Source organism: Antedon mediterranea, chromosome 10, assembly GCF_964355755.1.
Source record: "Antedon mediterranea chromosome 10, ecAntMedi1.1, whole genome shotgun sequence".
In the NCBI taxonomy this organism is placed as follows: Eukaryota; Metazoa; Echinodermata; class Crinoidea; order Comatulida; family Antedonidae; genus Antedon; species Antedon mediterranea.
In genome coordinates this window covers 423,570-439,418 of record NC_092679.1, presented here as the reverse complement: position 1 = coordinate 439,418, position 15,849 = coordinate 423,570, and the positions used below count along the sequence as shown (strand labels likewise).

The window sequence follows — 15,849 nt, the reverse complement described above, 5'->3', positions numbered from 1 at the left end:
TAGGCGGACAAGAGCAATTGTACCAGGACAGACACCGTATGTTGCCCAGCTAGACACTTTTCAGGTGTACGGTGGAGTTGCTAAACTTAATGTATTGAATACACAAAGTGGCGTAATTCTTGCTCTTGAACTGCATGGTTTGGAGACTAACATTGTAAGGTTAAAGGTCAATGAACTACATCCACTGAAACAACGTTATGAAGTACCAGATGTTATAATTAAAGATCCACATAAGCAAAGGTAATTGTCACCATAACATTTATAAAAATGTTAATATTGTGATATTTTATTTTATATAATTACAAATAGTTTATGTAAGCTATACCAAGGCAATCTAACAACAGGAGGCTGAACTCTACTTGCTAGGAACTCGTGACAGTCCTTTGATCTTATGTCTGGCTGCGACAAATAACAACAGTACTGTACTACTGTATGCACACATTGTCCACGGCACACAGTGTTAAGGGTCGTGGATCTGATAGTGTCGCAGCCACAGATACACCCTTTGATCTCCGGTGCTCATCATCTTGTTGTTAGATTGCCTTGGCTATACAAAGTTACAGAAAAATAAGTTCGAAGACAATATAATATGAAACCATTTTGTACTCTTACAGTTGGACAATTAAAAACCGGGATCAGCAGACCGTGAAAGTTTCCATGGAAAATGACATTGATGTAGTGATCACTAAACAACCCTTTCGTATTGATGTGATTCAACTTGATGATCTTATCATTAGTGTCAATGCTCGTGGACTGATGAGTTTTGAAGAACTTAGAAAAAGAAAAGGGTAAAGAGACAATTAAATTACAATTTTAATTAACTTTGCTTTCATAACAAAATTTTTAAAAGTGGAAAGCGTGGGACATTTTTTGTGTAATTAATACTCAACCAGCTATTGTATCATACATAAAAATGCCAAAGTTATTTTGCTGGTACAATAAGAATATTTGTCATTTAGCGTAGGTTGTTCAGATCAGGTTTAATAATCTTGCTGATTTACATCTCATGGAATGCACCACAAAATACTAATGCTTGATTTTATAATTAAACATACAGTAGAGATACACGCTCCTATTCAGGGGACACACTCCTATTCAGGGGACACACTCCTATTCAGGGGACACACTCCTATTAAGGAAACACACTCCTATTCAGGGGACACACTCCTATTAAGGAAACACACTCCTATTCAGGGGACACGCTCCTATTCAGGGGACACACTCCTATTCAGGGGACACACTCCTATTCAGGGGACTTACTCCTATTCAGGGGACACACTCCTATGCAGGGGACACACTTCTATTCAGGGGACACACTTCTATTAAGGAAACACACTCCTATTCAGGGGACACACTCCTATTCAGGGGACACACTCCTATTCAGGGAACATGTTTCTTGGCTTTTCCCTAATGAAAGGAGTAACTCATTGAAGGTGTCAAATTAATTTGGGATTCTACTGTGATGTAATTAGTTACAATTAATACGTGAATGGTGAATTGCTTTGTCTGCCATCAAAACAGCTTACACTCTGTCCATCTGTAATCAATAGCACATAAAAGCTATGTAGAATCCACTTGTTTCAGATATGGGTTGTTCTTCAAATTATCGTAAGATAAAATGCAAATTTTCAAGGACCTAAATAACATACTGTAACAGTACTTAATCTCCATGGTCAGAATGACAGTAAACCTAAAGACTTATTTATTAATCATTTCTCAGATTTTGCTTCCATCACGTACCACCACCAGCAGGTTGATAATTACCTTTAACTTAACACCACAACAACTGACAACTAATATGACACCTTGGCATTTAGTTGTAAACATTTAATGGATTATTATCAAGTTACAGGTTATTGTTCTTGATAATTAAATTCATATTCTTTGTTTTACTTTATATACACTTTGTATTACTCAACTCAAATTCAAACTAGGTTTAGTTCACTAGTTATGTGTTCGTATTCTCTTAATCTTTAACTTTTTCATGCTTACAGGGAATTTTAGTTTGTGCTAATTTGTTACTAATGATTGCACTGCTTAAATTATGAATGTTGATTGCACTTACTTTTAGATTATAAAAAATTAAGAAATTTGCATGAAATATCAAATACCTTTAATGAATATTGAAAATTATTAATTGATGGCAATTTAAATGTCTCTTCCCCAACTTGCTTAGATCACTTAACCTACATGTACTACTGTACATACTGTAATTGCTGTGAACATGGCTTATCAATATAGCCTAACTATGTCGATGAGACTGCCCTCATGATATGAACTAGGCTGGTCCTGACAAAATATGTCTACCCCTGCTAACTGCTGAAACCTGCTGTCTTGCAGGGGTGTGACCGGTCTGGTGACGGGCTTAGCGGATACAGTAGCCTGTGGTCTTGTCTCTGTTTTTGGATTCTTGTACAATTCAGATGAGGGAAGGGGTTCTTGGTCCAATTATTGTGAAGCCATTAGGCCTAAAATTCCTCCAAAGTAAGCAGTCACATGTCAATAATATTTAGTACAAAATATGTACGAATGTGATAAAAATTAATAATAAACCAAGTAACAGTTTTCTTAACACAATTCTTCACTATATTCTACTCACAAATTCTTTATATGCAGTAGTATATGAGTAAAAAATGCAAATTTAAAACTTAGATTTTCTTCAATTTTATTTTATATTGCACTTTTTTTGTGTTAAACTACAGAGCTGAAAAAGAGGAAAAGGATGAAAATGAAAATAAACCAGATGAAGAGGTTTGTAATTTTTAAATCATGTTTAAAATTAGTTTGTTGTTGTAAACATCCACAATATGGCACTTGTATTAAATACTTTATTGTGCTTCTTAAGGGAGGTTGGTAGCCAACTTAATGTTATTGTGTTTAATAGAATGAAGGGGATGAGAATGCTGCTGAAGAAAAACAAGAAAAGAAAGATGAGGAGGAACCAGGAATGTGGGAAGAGACATTTAAAACACACAAGGATCACAAACCAAATGGTGAGAATACTTACATTTAGAAATACATTTGATAACGTCTGTTAAAATTGTGTCTCAGGATGGGCTGGGAATTGTTATGAAGGTTGAGATTATGGTTTGAATATTATCTAGGCAATTTGAATCAATCTTGAAGGTGACCTACAGCAAACTAAATTCTCATTGCATAATTTGTTTGTCATTTTTTTATATTTTATATTGATGTTCAAATGTAATAGAATTATATGAGCAATACATTTCTGTAAGGACTAATAATATGAATTTCAAATTAAACTAAAGCATCCAATTTGTTTTATTTTAGGTCCGTCTGCCGTTGGATTAGATTTCTCATTTGTAAATTTTGATCATGTTTATGGGATTCCAGAACATGCAGATTCCTTTGCTCTCAAAACAACAACGTATGTCTAAGAAAACATTCTTCCCTTTCTATATGTTGTAATTATATTTCAACAGCACCAATTAAATTAATTAGAAATTAGAGATATCAATAACTAAAAATTATTCAAAATATGTTTAAAGAAAGAATTTAAATTTGAAATTTAAACCAATGTTTAATGTATTTTTTTCTGACAGAAACACAGATCCTTATAGATTGTTCAACTTAGACGTATTTGAGTATGAACTTAATAACCCTATGGCACTCTATGGCGCTATTCCGTACATGCTGGCCCACAAGTAAGTATGAGTGACTATGGACTGTGATTATTGAATATGACCATTATGATATGTACATTTGTAACAAAATTTGTATTAGGCTCTGTCTTCATTATCAAACTGTATGTGCCTATATATTAACATGGTGATGTCATATCACTACCAAATTTGGGCACATCACACTTCATTATAACTACTATTAATTATTTTATTTATAGTACTGAACGGACGATTGGATTGTTCTGGTTGAACGCAGCTGAGACCTGGGTAGACATCAGTTCAAACACTGCCGACAGGGTATGTAGCAATTCTCATTTAAATACTTATTTTTATGTCACCCTTTGAGTTACACACATTTTAAAATAAACATTCTTAAAATATAAGTGATAAGTTTAGGCAACTGCTTGGTTATTATTCCTGTAGTTTGTAATTGAATTTTAATTTGATATTCAAAGTTCAAGAAACTTCATTTAATTATATTTATTTATTTTATTTATTTTTTATTTAATGAGGGTGATCCATCCAGCATTTGCTGATCATTTGGGACCCACAGAACAGATACAATATACAAAATACAGCAAAAACAGTAAAGTTGAAGAAAAACAAATGCCTATAAATAAAATTAATTACATAAGACTAAAAATTTGAATAAGAAAATTTGAAATATAGAAAATAACTGAAATGTTAAATTAAGCAAAAATATATAATATCTATAATATTTAGATCTACTATTTTACAATTTAAATTCTGGAAAAAGATTACATAGATTTGAGAAAAGTCATAAGTCTAGTTTTGAATGTTGATATTTAGTTATTCTTGCATTCAAGACTCATTGTATTCTTTGTAAATAATCATGTTCAATAGGCAAATTTTTACTATTTACATATTTTTTAAAGTTTGCTTCATATATAGTCTGTTTTATGTTTCATACCTTTAGGTGGCAACTTTCGTTGCTGTTGGTTTTGATGAAATAAAATAAAATAAAGTAAAAATAAAATGTATTTTAATAAATATTAAGGTAGATTTCTAAAAAAATAGTTTACAGATATAATATGAATTTTTCCATAAATTACAGTTTTTATTGTTTTCTTTCAGACTCTTTTTGGCAAAATGTTTGATTTGGTGAAAGGTGGTGGTGATATTCCTCAAGTAGATACTCATTGGTTCTCTGAGAGTGGTATCATTGACGTCTTTATCCTCTTGGGACCCTCTCCCAATCAGGTATTCAGCCAATATGCTTCACTAACAGGAACCACGCCTATACCACCTGTAAGTAGACATACTAATGATAGAGTTATTTATACTAAATGGCTAAAGTTAATTTTATGCTAATTATCGGAACCATATTTAATGTTACAGCTATTTGCCATCAGCTACCACCAATGTCGTTGGAACTACAATGATGAAGATGATGTCAAAAGGTAATGTGATGTGCCCAAATATGGTAGTGATTTGCCTAAATATGGTAGTGATATGACATCATGTCCATATTATGGGCACATCACATTTTTTTGTCACATAAAGTTTGATAGTGTCCACAGAACTTTATGACTTATAATTGTGTTGTACTGCCCTCTATAAAAACTAAACGTACACATTTTTCTCTAGACATTTTCTGGCAATTGTCAAAGTTGAAATATAATTATGTCACAAATTTATCTAAATTGATCAAATTGTAAAAACAAAGAATTCATCATATTATCTTTGAATCTAGAAAAAGAATGTCTATTATCAAATCATAAAATGTCTAGACTACCATATGCTATTTCAAACAAAGTTATCCATATATTTAATTACATCTGAAGTTTGTGATGTTTATATAACATAGATATTCTAAAATGTATATACAGTAAACTACAAATAATATTTACTGGCATTAGCAGCACAAATTATGTGAGCGGTGATTATAACCCGCTCGGTGATTATAACCCGCTCGGTGATTATAACCCGCTCGGTGATTATAACCCGCTCGGTGATTTACTGAAAATTAATTTAGAAACAATAAAGATAAATACAAATTATATAAAAATGTTCAAATAATTTTTTTTTAATTCATTAAATTAATCAAATTATAATTTTACTATGAATATAAAAGTTTATTCATCACATAATCAATCAATGTCAAAGTGTATTTACCAAAAAATGATAAAATGTGGTTTTGGAAATCAGGATTACATTAATAAAATTAATGTTAAGAGACTACATATTACTGAATAATGTAATGGACAGAGGAAGTGCACCCTTCATGTCCCCTGGATTTGATCACTGTCCAAAAAAACTCTTAAAAAGAACTCTTAAAATTGAGGGTTACTAGTCATCTGTTTTTGTTTAAATTTTGAAAAATGAATTTAAGAACTGGTACTTAGAGATTTTTTATTAGATTAAGTTTGTACATGATTTGTTTTCTTCTTTTCCTGTATGTTGTAGTGTCGATGCCAACTTTGATGAGTACGACATCCCAGTGGATGTGATCTGGCTGGATATTGAACACACTGATGGCAAGAGGTATGTTCAATTCTAACCATTCAGATCAGGGATTTAAGATAAAAAATATATTAAGCAGCTTTCGATTTTTGTTGATCTGTGTGAAATATCATTAAACAGTATCATTCATTGTGCGCATATAAGGTCTTCGGGATAGGTTTCGTTGTACGATTCTGAACTTCGTCGTACGATTCTGCATTTCGTCATGCGATTCCTCAAAATTCCTTTGGCCAGATTTTAGGTAGCAATGTGTAGGTTGTCAAAAACTCAGTGTTGCGTACCATTGCAATTTTTTACTCATAAGAAAAAATCAGATACATATTTGCTATTACAGTTCTTACAGCATCTATCGTCATACACCTACACACAACTTTAACTAAATCAAAATGTATGTTATTATCCAATTGTGTTTTTAGTGAGTCAAGTAGAAACTTAATGTTTAACATGTGAATGCTTAGTTTTGCTGACAAATGTTGGTGTTGAGTTCTGTCTTAAATGTAACATGAAACTCTACTCAAGTTATTGAAAGCTTGTTATTGCACATTTCTGTTATACCGTGTTGTTGCATTATATATTGTTTATTTTGTCCATTCACATATTCACATAATAATCTTCAGTTGTTGTAATATTTTAGTGTGTAATCTTTAAGTTAGCAATAGAAACGAGGTCATAAAGTTATAGAATGAATTGAATTGTATGTCCCAATAGATAAAAACCCACAAGTAGCTCACAACCTTCAAAATGTAAAATTACTTTCTAAATATCAGCAGAATTGTGTTCTCTACAAGGACAAGTTTAAATTTTTTTAATTTGTTGATGTATGTATTATATTTATCATGTTTTTTTGCAAAATAATATCATTTTAAATCCGTTTTCAAAGTTGAAATCATTACTTTTTTTGTGTTACCCTTCCTTCTCATCTTTTGACACAACCACAGTCTGTTAGTTAATACCAATTAGGATGTTGTTGTAAAGTTATCAAACACTTTTCCTGTGCTTCTTCAAATAATAGATTTGTATAAATACAATTGTCATGTTCTTATTTGTCCCAATTAGCACAGCACTTTAATAGGATTGAATCATTCCCACTCCCCTCCTTGCTATTTTCTTTCGGGTTCAATGTACCAAAGATCTTCAGAATACATTTTGAACAAATTTCTCAGATTTTGTTTCAGTTGTGGTTAATTAACTAAAGTACATTCGGTCAAACATGTTCTGCAAAATATTAACTTTCTTATCTCAGCAAATTGCTGTCATTTGAGAATTCTTTCTTTTTAGCATATTTATTTCTGATATTATTAAGGATAGTGTAGATAATGTAGAGACGCCATGGAAAATAACATTGTGAACTAAACACTTGAATTATTAGAGATAAGATCAGGCATAAATGGACATATGGGGGTGCCAAGCAGCTGTATGGGAAGTGGACACTTGTTTTGACATGAAACTCATAATGTAAGAGTTAATTGCACTTTGACTTGACAAGATTTGGTCAAAATCATGCTATTTTTAAGTTCAATATAATATTAAAAGTTCTTGGATAATATTGTACCGATCATTCACTTTTGACTCTTAATTATTTCAATTCTTACTAAGATTGAGGAAGGAGTGTCTTTATATGAAATACCCTTCTTAATATGTTCTTATTTACGTCACTAGCAGTCCTTACTACTAGCGGTGGAGTGAGTCCTCACTACTAGCAGTGGAGTGAGTCCTCACTACTAGCGGTGGAGTGAGTCCTCACTACTAGCGGTGGAGTGACAGGCTTTTGACATGGATCAATCCATGATACTGTGTTTCAAGTATAAAAGAATTAATTTAAGATGACTTATCCTTTCTAAAGCTACGTTCGCACTGAATCTAATTTCCGTGGCCATATAAAAATGTGTAGAAAGTAGGTGTAAAACCTAGCTTATTCTTTACAAAACATGTGATTTATTATAAATAATATAGCCTCTTAAATATAAATATAACTTAGTTTGTTTTGTAGACTGTAATTTCTTTGCTATGCATATTAATATTACTAAATTCGTGTGTAAGCGTGAATGAAATAGCTTTTGACAGAATTCTTAATTCCTTAAGCATGATAAGAATTTTAAACATGTATATCTTTAGTTAACAAATGAGCCGTTTTAGACCTTCGTTTCCCAAATGTCACTTTGCGTTTCTCGTATTGTCACTTGCTGAACAAATAATCGCCCATGGTACCATGTGACTTATATAACTTAGAATTATGTTTGTTGTTAAATGTTAAATTGATCTGATTACAAGTGATTTTCACTTTTTTTGTCCTTTTTTGCAATGCAAGTATGACCTTTATATACCTGCTTGACCTCTTGTTACTAATACAAGTTATTATTTGTCTCATAATAAGTTTTGATAATTGTACTGTAATTAGTATTTGAATTGCAATAAATTATGTTGATGTCCTCTGTTACTTTCTTGACAACATCTGCTTGACCTCCTGCAGTTCCTAAAGTTATATTATATATTTTCCTCACTATACACAACTTTTATACGCTCCCAATTGTTTCCTGTATGTATAAGTATTCAGTTTCCTTTGAACTGTGCAGATTTTTTATTGACAAGTTTTTGAAAACATAAAAAAAAGTTAGATAACCAGTTGAAGAATGTTTTCTACAACATGAATGTTTTTAAAAACCATTAGATGCACTGATTATGTTTAAATATCATAGCATAAAACTGACTCCAAATAATGAGAGACAAGCTATGATTCAACGTTTATGTTTAAATATCATAGCATAAAACTGACTCCAAATAATGAGAGACAAGCTATGATTCAATGTTTATGTTTAAATATCATAGCATAAAACTGACTCCAAATAATGAGAGACAAGCTATGATTCAACGTTTCGATCTTTGATCATCATCAAGAATGAATGTTTTTAATGTAACAACTTTTGAATTGAATTGCACAATTATTATAAATGATACAGTATCTCTAGTTATGTTACTAATTCAAATGTGTTTTTACAACATGAATAGTGTTTATTGAGGGATTATGATGAACATTACTATGTTCAACATGAGTGACAGTTCTATATATGTTTCCCAATCCTTAGTGAATATTTTTTGTATTTTACTTCAATATTGTGATTAGTTGTAAATTATTTTATGTTTAATTTGATTTATTTGCCATCCTCCCGTGAGATTTTTAACAATGTGAAGCATTTATTATGTGTGGTCATGTTTCATTTTTAATATGTTTTTAAAGACATCAACTAAAGGTTATTGGGAATTATGTGAAATTTATTTGAATGAATTTAAAGAAATTTATTGTTTTTAATCCTACTCATACCCTAGATGGAAGCGTTCTCATAAATATTATTGACAGAAAAATCATAAACTGAAATGTAAATATGAATAAAATAAAAAATAAGAACGGGAAATAATAAAACAAAAATAAAACCACTTAACGAGTACACTTTGTTGGATCCTAATGGTGTCCCCTTATAGGGGTGTAACGAGTACACTTTGTTGGGTCCTAATGGTGTCCCCTTGTAGGGGTGTAACGAGTACACTTTGTTGGGTCCTAATGGTGTCCCCTTATAGGGGTGTAACGAGTACACTTTGTTGGGTCCTAATGGTGTCCCCTTATAGGGGTGTAACGAGTACACTTTGTTGGGTCCTAATGGTGTCCCCTTATAGGGGTGTAACGAGTACACTTTGTTGGGTCCTAATGGTGTCCCCTTATAGGGGTGTAACGAGTACACTTTGTTGGGTCCTAATGGTGTCCCCTTATAGGGGTGTAACGAGTACACTTTGTTGGGTCCTAATGGTGTCCCCTTATAGGGGTGTTTCCATAATAGGTTGATGGTAGTGGTGGTGTTTATTTTTTCTTCTTTACTTATATGACCGGAATTGTAATGGGAAGGTTTTAAACTACATTTAAATATTATCCGCCATCTTGGATCCAATATAGTTACCAAAATGCTGTCTAAAATCGCCACTTTTCCCTTTTTACATTTGTTAGTTATACACATTTTTGCTATTGCACATATATCTTCAAATCGGGTGATGATCTTTTATCTTTGCTGTGTTTTATTTACTCAACAGATATATGACTTGGGATAAACTGAAGTTTCCAAACCCAGTTGAAATGCAGGATCAGATTGCAAGTAAAGGAAGAAAAGTAAGTTGTTGCTTAAACCCCTAACCCTACTTAACATTGATTTCATCATCATAAGTTACGCAACATGATGCCATTTCCTCTGGGTGGGCAAGATCGATATTTTGTTGTGTCTATAATTTTTATTTTCCTTTTTGATTTTCGTGATGATACATGTAGATGATACATGTAGATGATACATGTAGATGATACATGTAGATGATACATGTAGATTTGTGTTAGGAAGAACATAACAAATATTAACATTACATGCTATTTTTATGTTTAGTATCCTAAAAAATGTATTAATTCAACATAAATGTATTAATTCAACATAAATGTATTAATTCAACATAAATGTATTAATTCAACATAAATGTATTAATTCAACATAAATGTATTAATTCAACATAAATGTATTAATTCAACATAAATGTATTAATTCAACATAAATGTATTAATTCAACATAAATGTATTAATTCAACATAAATGTATTAATTCAACATAAATGTATTAATTCAACATAATTTGTTTCCTACAAAATATGTGATCTTTGATTTGAGTTGTTAATTATAATTCTGGATTTTGTCAGAAATATTATGTCATGATTTGGCAAAATTCCTCAACATTTATAAATTGTTACTTCCTTTATAAACACATCCACCCAAATATTTCATTTTTTTATAAAATAAAAGGCAAATTTAGCAAAATATTGACAAAAAAATTAAATTTTTTTAGTTCAATAACATGATTTTAGTATTTTCAATTTTGAGGCATTATTATGGGTAGAATTATTTGAAATAAAACCTGATGTTAGTTATATAAGCAGGTTAAAGTGAGTTTAAAAAATGTATTTAACTATTTGAACTATTAAACTCTTCAATATCAAAATGCCAAGTACATTCCAGCTTTCATAGAAATATTTTGACCATCTGAATCTACTGGTTAATTTTTTTTATCTTATGAATAGTCAGAAATATTTATTCTTAATATTTCTGTCTAAAAATTAATTAAATATTGTTATTAATAATCTGTACCATATGAGGTGAACTTTTTCTAGGTATTTATTCCCCTTGAGTTGTTAACGTTTAATCAAACATTTCAACAACTTGACCGTTAAGTAAAGTTCATCAAGTGTCTGAAGTACTCTTTTTTATCTAATAGTTTTGACTTTAAAATAAAAATGATTATTATACCAAGTATTTAAGTTGTTTGAGTTTAAGATAGTTGACAATTACAATTCGTGGTTCAGTAATTAAAAATCAATCGTAAAATAATCGGTGAATTTTACTTCTTATCTTTGATTTTATTTTAAAATTCAATAAGTCGTCATATTTCTATTAAAGTGATTTTTTTCTAGTCTAGACACATCAATCAATTCCACATTAACACTTTCAGTATCCAATAAAAAATGGTACAAAAAACGTACCCTAGTTTGGTCACCCACTTAGGAAATTGGGATTACCCAGTTATGTGGGCATTACCCAGTGGTGTGGGGATTAGATTACCCATTAATGTGGGGATTACCCATTGATGTTTTTTATGATTTCTGATAACAAAGTATTTTGCAAAAGTACCTAATTAAAGATAAAGTAATTTCATTATTATATTAAGGTTAGACAAGGCTCATCCATTCAATCAACACTTGAAACTGTTATCAGATTTAGAAAGTCAGATTTTACAAGAATTCTACTACAATTTAGTTCGTTTGAAATGAGTAATACAGTGCTTAAGCTGTGGTGATTTGTTCGGACATTAAATGTATTACATGGTCAATCTATTCACTGCACTACTGTAGTTTCTTTGAAAACAAGATTAATAAATGACGTTAAGTTTACAAATGACGTTATGTTAATTAATTTTTTGTAATCTCTGATTAATTTCTGATAAGTATTTAATCCATGTTAAATTGATGGTTTGTTTTGCAAGTACAATTTATTGTGCTTTTACAAACACTAACTGAAACTCTGTCTATTAAATTAGTTTGTGTGATATGCCCAAATATGGTAGTGATATGCTTAAACATGGTAGTGATATGACATCATCATGTCCATATATGGGCACATCACACATTTGCACACCTGCAGTAATATACGCCAAATTATGTTAAGGAATTAAGTGAGAAAGGTAGTTGAAATGTTCCTGATACACACAATGAACCAAGCTCACAAACCTACTTCCTATGTACCCTGATTGATTGATTGAAATTTATATTTATACTGGGTAACCTCTTCAGTCAAAGACTGGTCTCCCAGAGGGCCCAGTTGGTGATCAGTGGCTGTGATGTACTAATACACCGGGGTAACCCCCTACTCGTCTCGAAAGATGTACTAGGTTCTTTAAAGTGCACACAAGCTAGATGTGTACACTGGACCTACGGTTTATAGTCCTTATCCGAGAAGACTCGTTCTACCACCAGAACCATGGAGTGAGTGAGCCTCGAACCCCTGCCGATGTTATGGCTACGTAATTACGGTTCCACTGTCTTAACCGCTCGGCCACTCACTCACTCACCCTACTTTGTTATAATAAAACAAAAATATAATAAATATTGTATTTCAATGAGACATTATCAACTTTATTTTATTTCCTTTTTGCAACTAATACAGTAGTTTTTTTTATTGTATATTTCATTATAATACTTCAGTGTATATTATTATTTAGTTTTTTAATTGGTACAAAGAAATATGTCTCCTTGTCTGGCTTGTGGTTTCTCCTTGTTTTTACTTTTATTTTGTTTGTGTAAGTTTTTTCTAAGTCTTTAATTCCAACATACATTGTCCAGGCTCTGTTCACCCTAGAGTGTTGTTGGCCACTTATAGTTATCTGCCAAAATTACAATACCATACCACACCTTACTTTTTTGTTTTTTTTAAAGATGTATTGTCCCCTAAAATCCTGAAAAATAGCCCATTTTGAAGATTTAATCAAGTTATTGGCTTCTGTAAAAACAAAAATTATTTCACTTATAAAAAGACAAAAGAAATTTTAACCAAAAACCATTGTCTGACGGACAATTTGACTATATTAAATTATGCAATATTTCTATCGGTAGCTACCAATGTTATTTAGGTAATTGAGAGTAATTTTTAAGTACATTTCTAAGCCTTTATGTTGAGTTTGCTTTGACATTTCTTTAAATTATTTGCAGATGGTTACAATTGTTGATCCACATTTCAAGAGAGACGATAATTATTTTGTTTATAAAAATGGAAAAGAGCTTGGACATTTTATAAAGAATCACGACGGAGGAGATTACGATGGCTGGTGTTGGCCAGGTATGTTTGTAAAGGTGACATTAATGTATAATGTCATTTGTGTATGTTCAAATGGAAAATGAGTACAGTCAACTCTTCTAATCATACCATATACTCGTGGCCTGGCCTATTATGTCTGATTTTCTGGAAAGTCTGGTATTCTGAATGCATTTTGAATGGTAATAAAAGAATTTCAGATTTTTTAGACCTCAAGAAAAATGACTTATGTTTGGCTGTACACTAAAGAAAATAAGATAAAAACCTACCTATATACTTTTAGCCAAGTAATCATAATTAAAACATTACAACCTATAACTTGCGGCATTTTTCCACCAAAATTCTACTCAATCCTAGAAATGTCTATTTCTTGGTTTGTAGCTTTGTGGTTTAGATGCTTGAAGACCAGGGTCTTGGGTTCAAATCCTTTCGAGATTTGTTTTGTATTTTTGAGAGGGTCCCTAACGATCAGTTCGGCTGGATGAACCACCCTCGTAGAATATTATTGAAGTAAATATATGAATTCAGTAATACAAAAATGTTTTATAAATTGTAAAGGTTCATCGTCTTGGATTGATTACACAAACCCTGCAGCTCGTGAGTGGTATGCTAGTCTGTTTGTAGACCAGTATGAAGGCTCTACTAAGAACCTGTTTACATGGAACGACATGAACGAACCGTCGGTGTTCAACGGACCAGAAGTTACCATACACAAAGATGCTCTACATCACAACGGATGGGAGAACAGAGATGTACATAATATCTATGGAATGTATATGGTAAGATAATAACATTAGTTACAACAGTAGCAACATCAACATTACAAATTTGTCCAATTGCTGGGTATTTTCCTCCTATATCTATTTATTATTGTCATAAAATTATAAGCATATTAGTTGTCTTTGTCCAAGTTTGTTATTTATCCAATGATGTCTACAATTTTCTATTCAATGTTTCTATTAAGGCACATGTACATTCTAATGAAAGAATGGGGACCTCTATATATGTTTATTAATGGAACATGTTGTTGGTCCTGAAGTGCCACCTTAATAGGGGTTTCACTGTAGCTATATACACCATAACAAAAATCATCATATTTAATATGGACTAACATTAGCACAATATCTGTTGCTCTTTGCATGTTGCTCAGTTTCTGTTTGATTTCTGTTTTTGTTTAGTTTTAAGGAATGATATCATATAGGAAATGATTATGGCAACTTGAGGGTTGTCCTTTTTCTCTGTTACCATACTCTTTTCAGTGGATCTTTTGGTTCCCTTTCTAATTCTTTTCAACATATTATGACATCTGAGATCACTTTCAACATCTAACTGATTAACAGTTTGTACTTTTTCATTCCTACGCACTTCTATCTGTAAAACTCAGAACAAAACTAGTTTCCTTGTCACTAATACAGTTGTATGTGTTTGCAACACATCCTATGGGGATTTATCCAGTCGGGTATCGACTTGATGAATCACTGTGCCTTACAGCAACTTTTGAGGTAGTTTTTAGGGGCATTTTTAGGGGAAAAGGAGTACTTTGCGTATGCTAGGTTGTTGTTATAGGCACTTTTGGTGTTTGTCCTCTTGAATACGCCACAAGGAAGTCTGACAAATAGGCCTTGCGGGGTACTGGTTCAGGTAACCATCTACATAGAGACATCTGGTAGCCATTGGCATTTAGATTAATGTTACTTTTAAGTGTACACAATATTTTGTTTGTTTTTTAAAGTGACTTAGTGACTGGCTTATTAATTGGAGATTATATCTAATAAAATGTATCACTATTTGTGGCTTCAATAGCTTTTTGGGCCATTTTATTCTACTTCCTGGCTGTTTTTTTTTGTCAGGAGTAAATATTTGTTCATTCATATTGGACATAGAGCTGATTTGTTGCTGTGGATTTATTTTGAGTTGATTTTCCATATCACTCTGAATCATTCCCTGATGCAGGAAGTGCCCTTCCATGATTATTTCCACAATTTTTTTTCTCACAACTATCAGTAATCTAATTTTAGTTTTTTAGTTTATTATATAATCTGACATCTGTCAATAAATAAATAACCATACCTCAATATTGTAGAGATTGCTATAATTAATCAGTTTAAAACAAGTTTGATGACACAATATTAAGAACGATAGCCACCAACAGTGCCGAGAAATTAAACCCAGATATAATTACATTTAAATGATCATGACATATTGATTGTTGATGATGTATGTTTAGATAAAAAGTTTCAACTATAATAAAAAAAAATAAGTATAAATAAAATAAAGTATATATTATATTATTCAAGCATTGAATACTATTTAATATTTTTCAAAATCTAACAATAA

The 15,849-nt window shown here is 31.5% G+C and overlaps 1 protein-coding gene across 1 annotated transcript in view; it reads left to right on the top strand.

The window, feature by feature from the left end:
• LOC140059977 (neutral alpha-glucosidase AB-like) overlaps positions 1–15,849 on the top strand; it is a 31,791-nt gene that overhangs the window by 950 nt on the left and 14,992 nt on the right. The window contains exons 3-15 of the mRNA XM_072105989.1: positions 4–240; positions 615–788; positions 2,703–2,751; positions 2,885–2,993; positions 3,292–3,388; positions 3,564–3,665; positions 3,863–3,941; positions 4,740–4,913; positions 5,004–5,065; positions 6,072–6,149; positions 10,206–10,281; positions 13,410–13,536; positions 14,071–14,291. Of these exons, the coding sequence (XP_071962090.1) occupies positions 4–240; positions 615–788; positions 2,703–2,751; positions 2,885–2,993; positions 3,292–3,388; positions 3,564–3,665; positions 3,863–3,941; positions 4,740–4,913; positions 5,004–5,065; positions 6,072–6,149; positions 10,206–10,281; positions 13,410–13,536; positions 14,071–14,291 (1,585 nt within the window). The remainder of the gene's footprint in view (positions 1–3; positions 241–614; positions 789–2,702; positions 2,752–2,884; positions 2,994–3,291; positions 3,389–3,563; positions 3,666–3,862; positions 3,942–4,739; positions 4,914–5,003; positions 5,066–6,071; positions 6,150–10,205; positions 10,282–13,409; positions 13,537–14,070; positions 14,292–15,849) is intronic.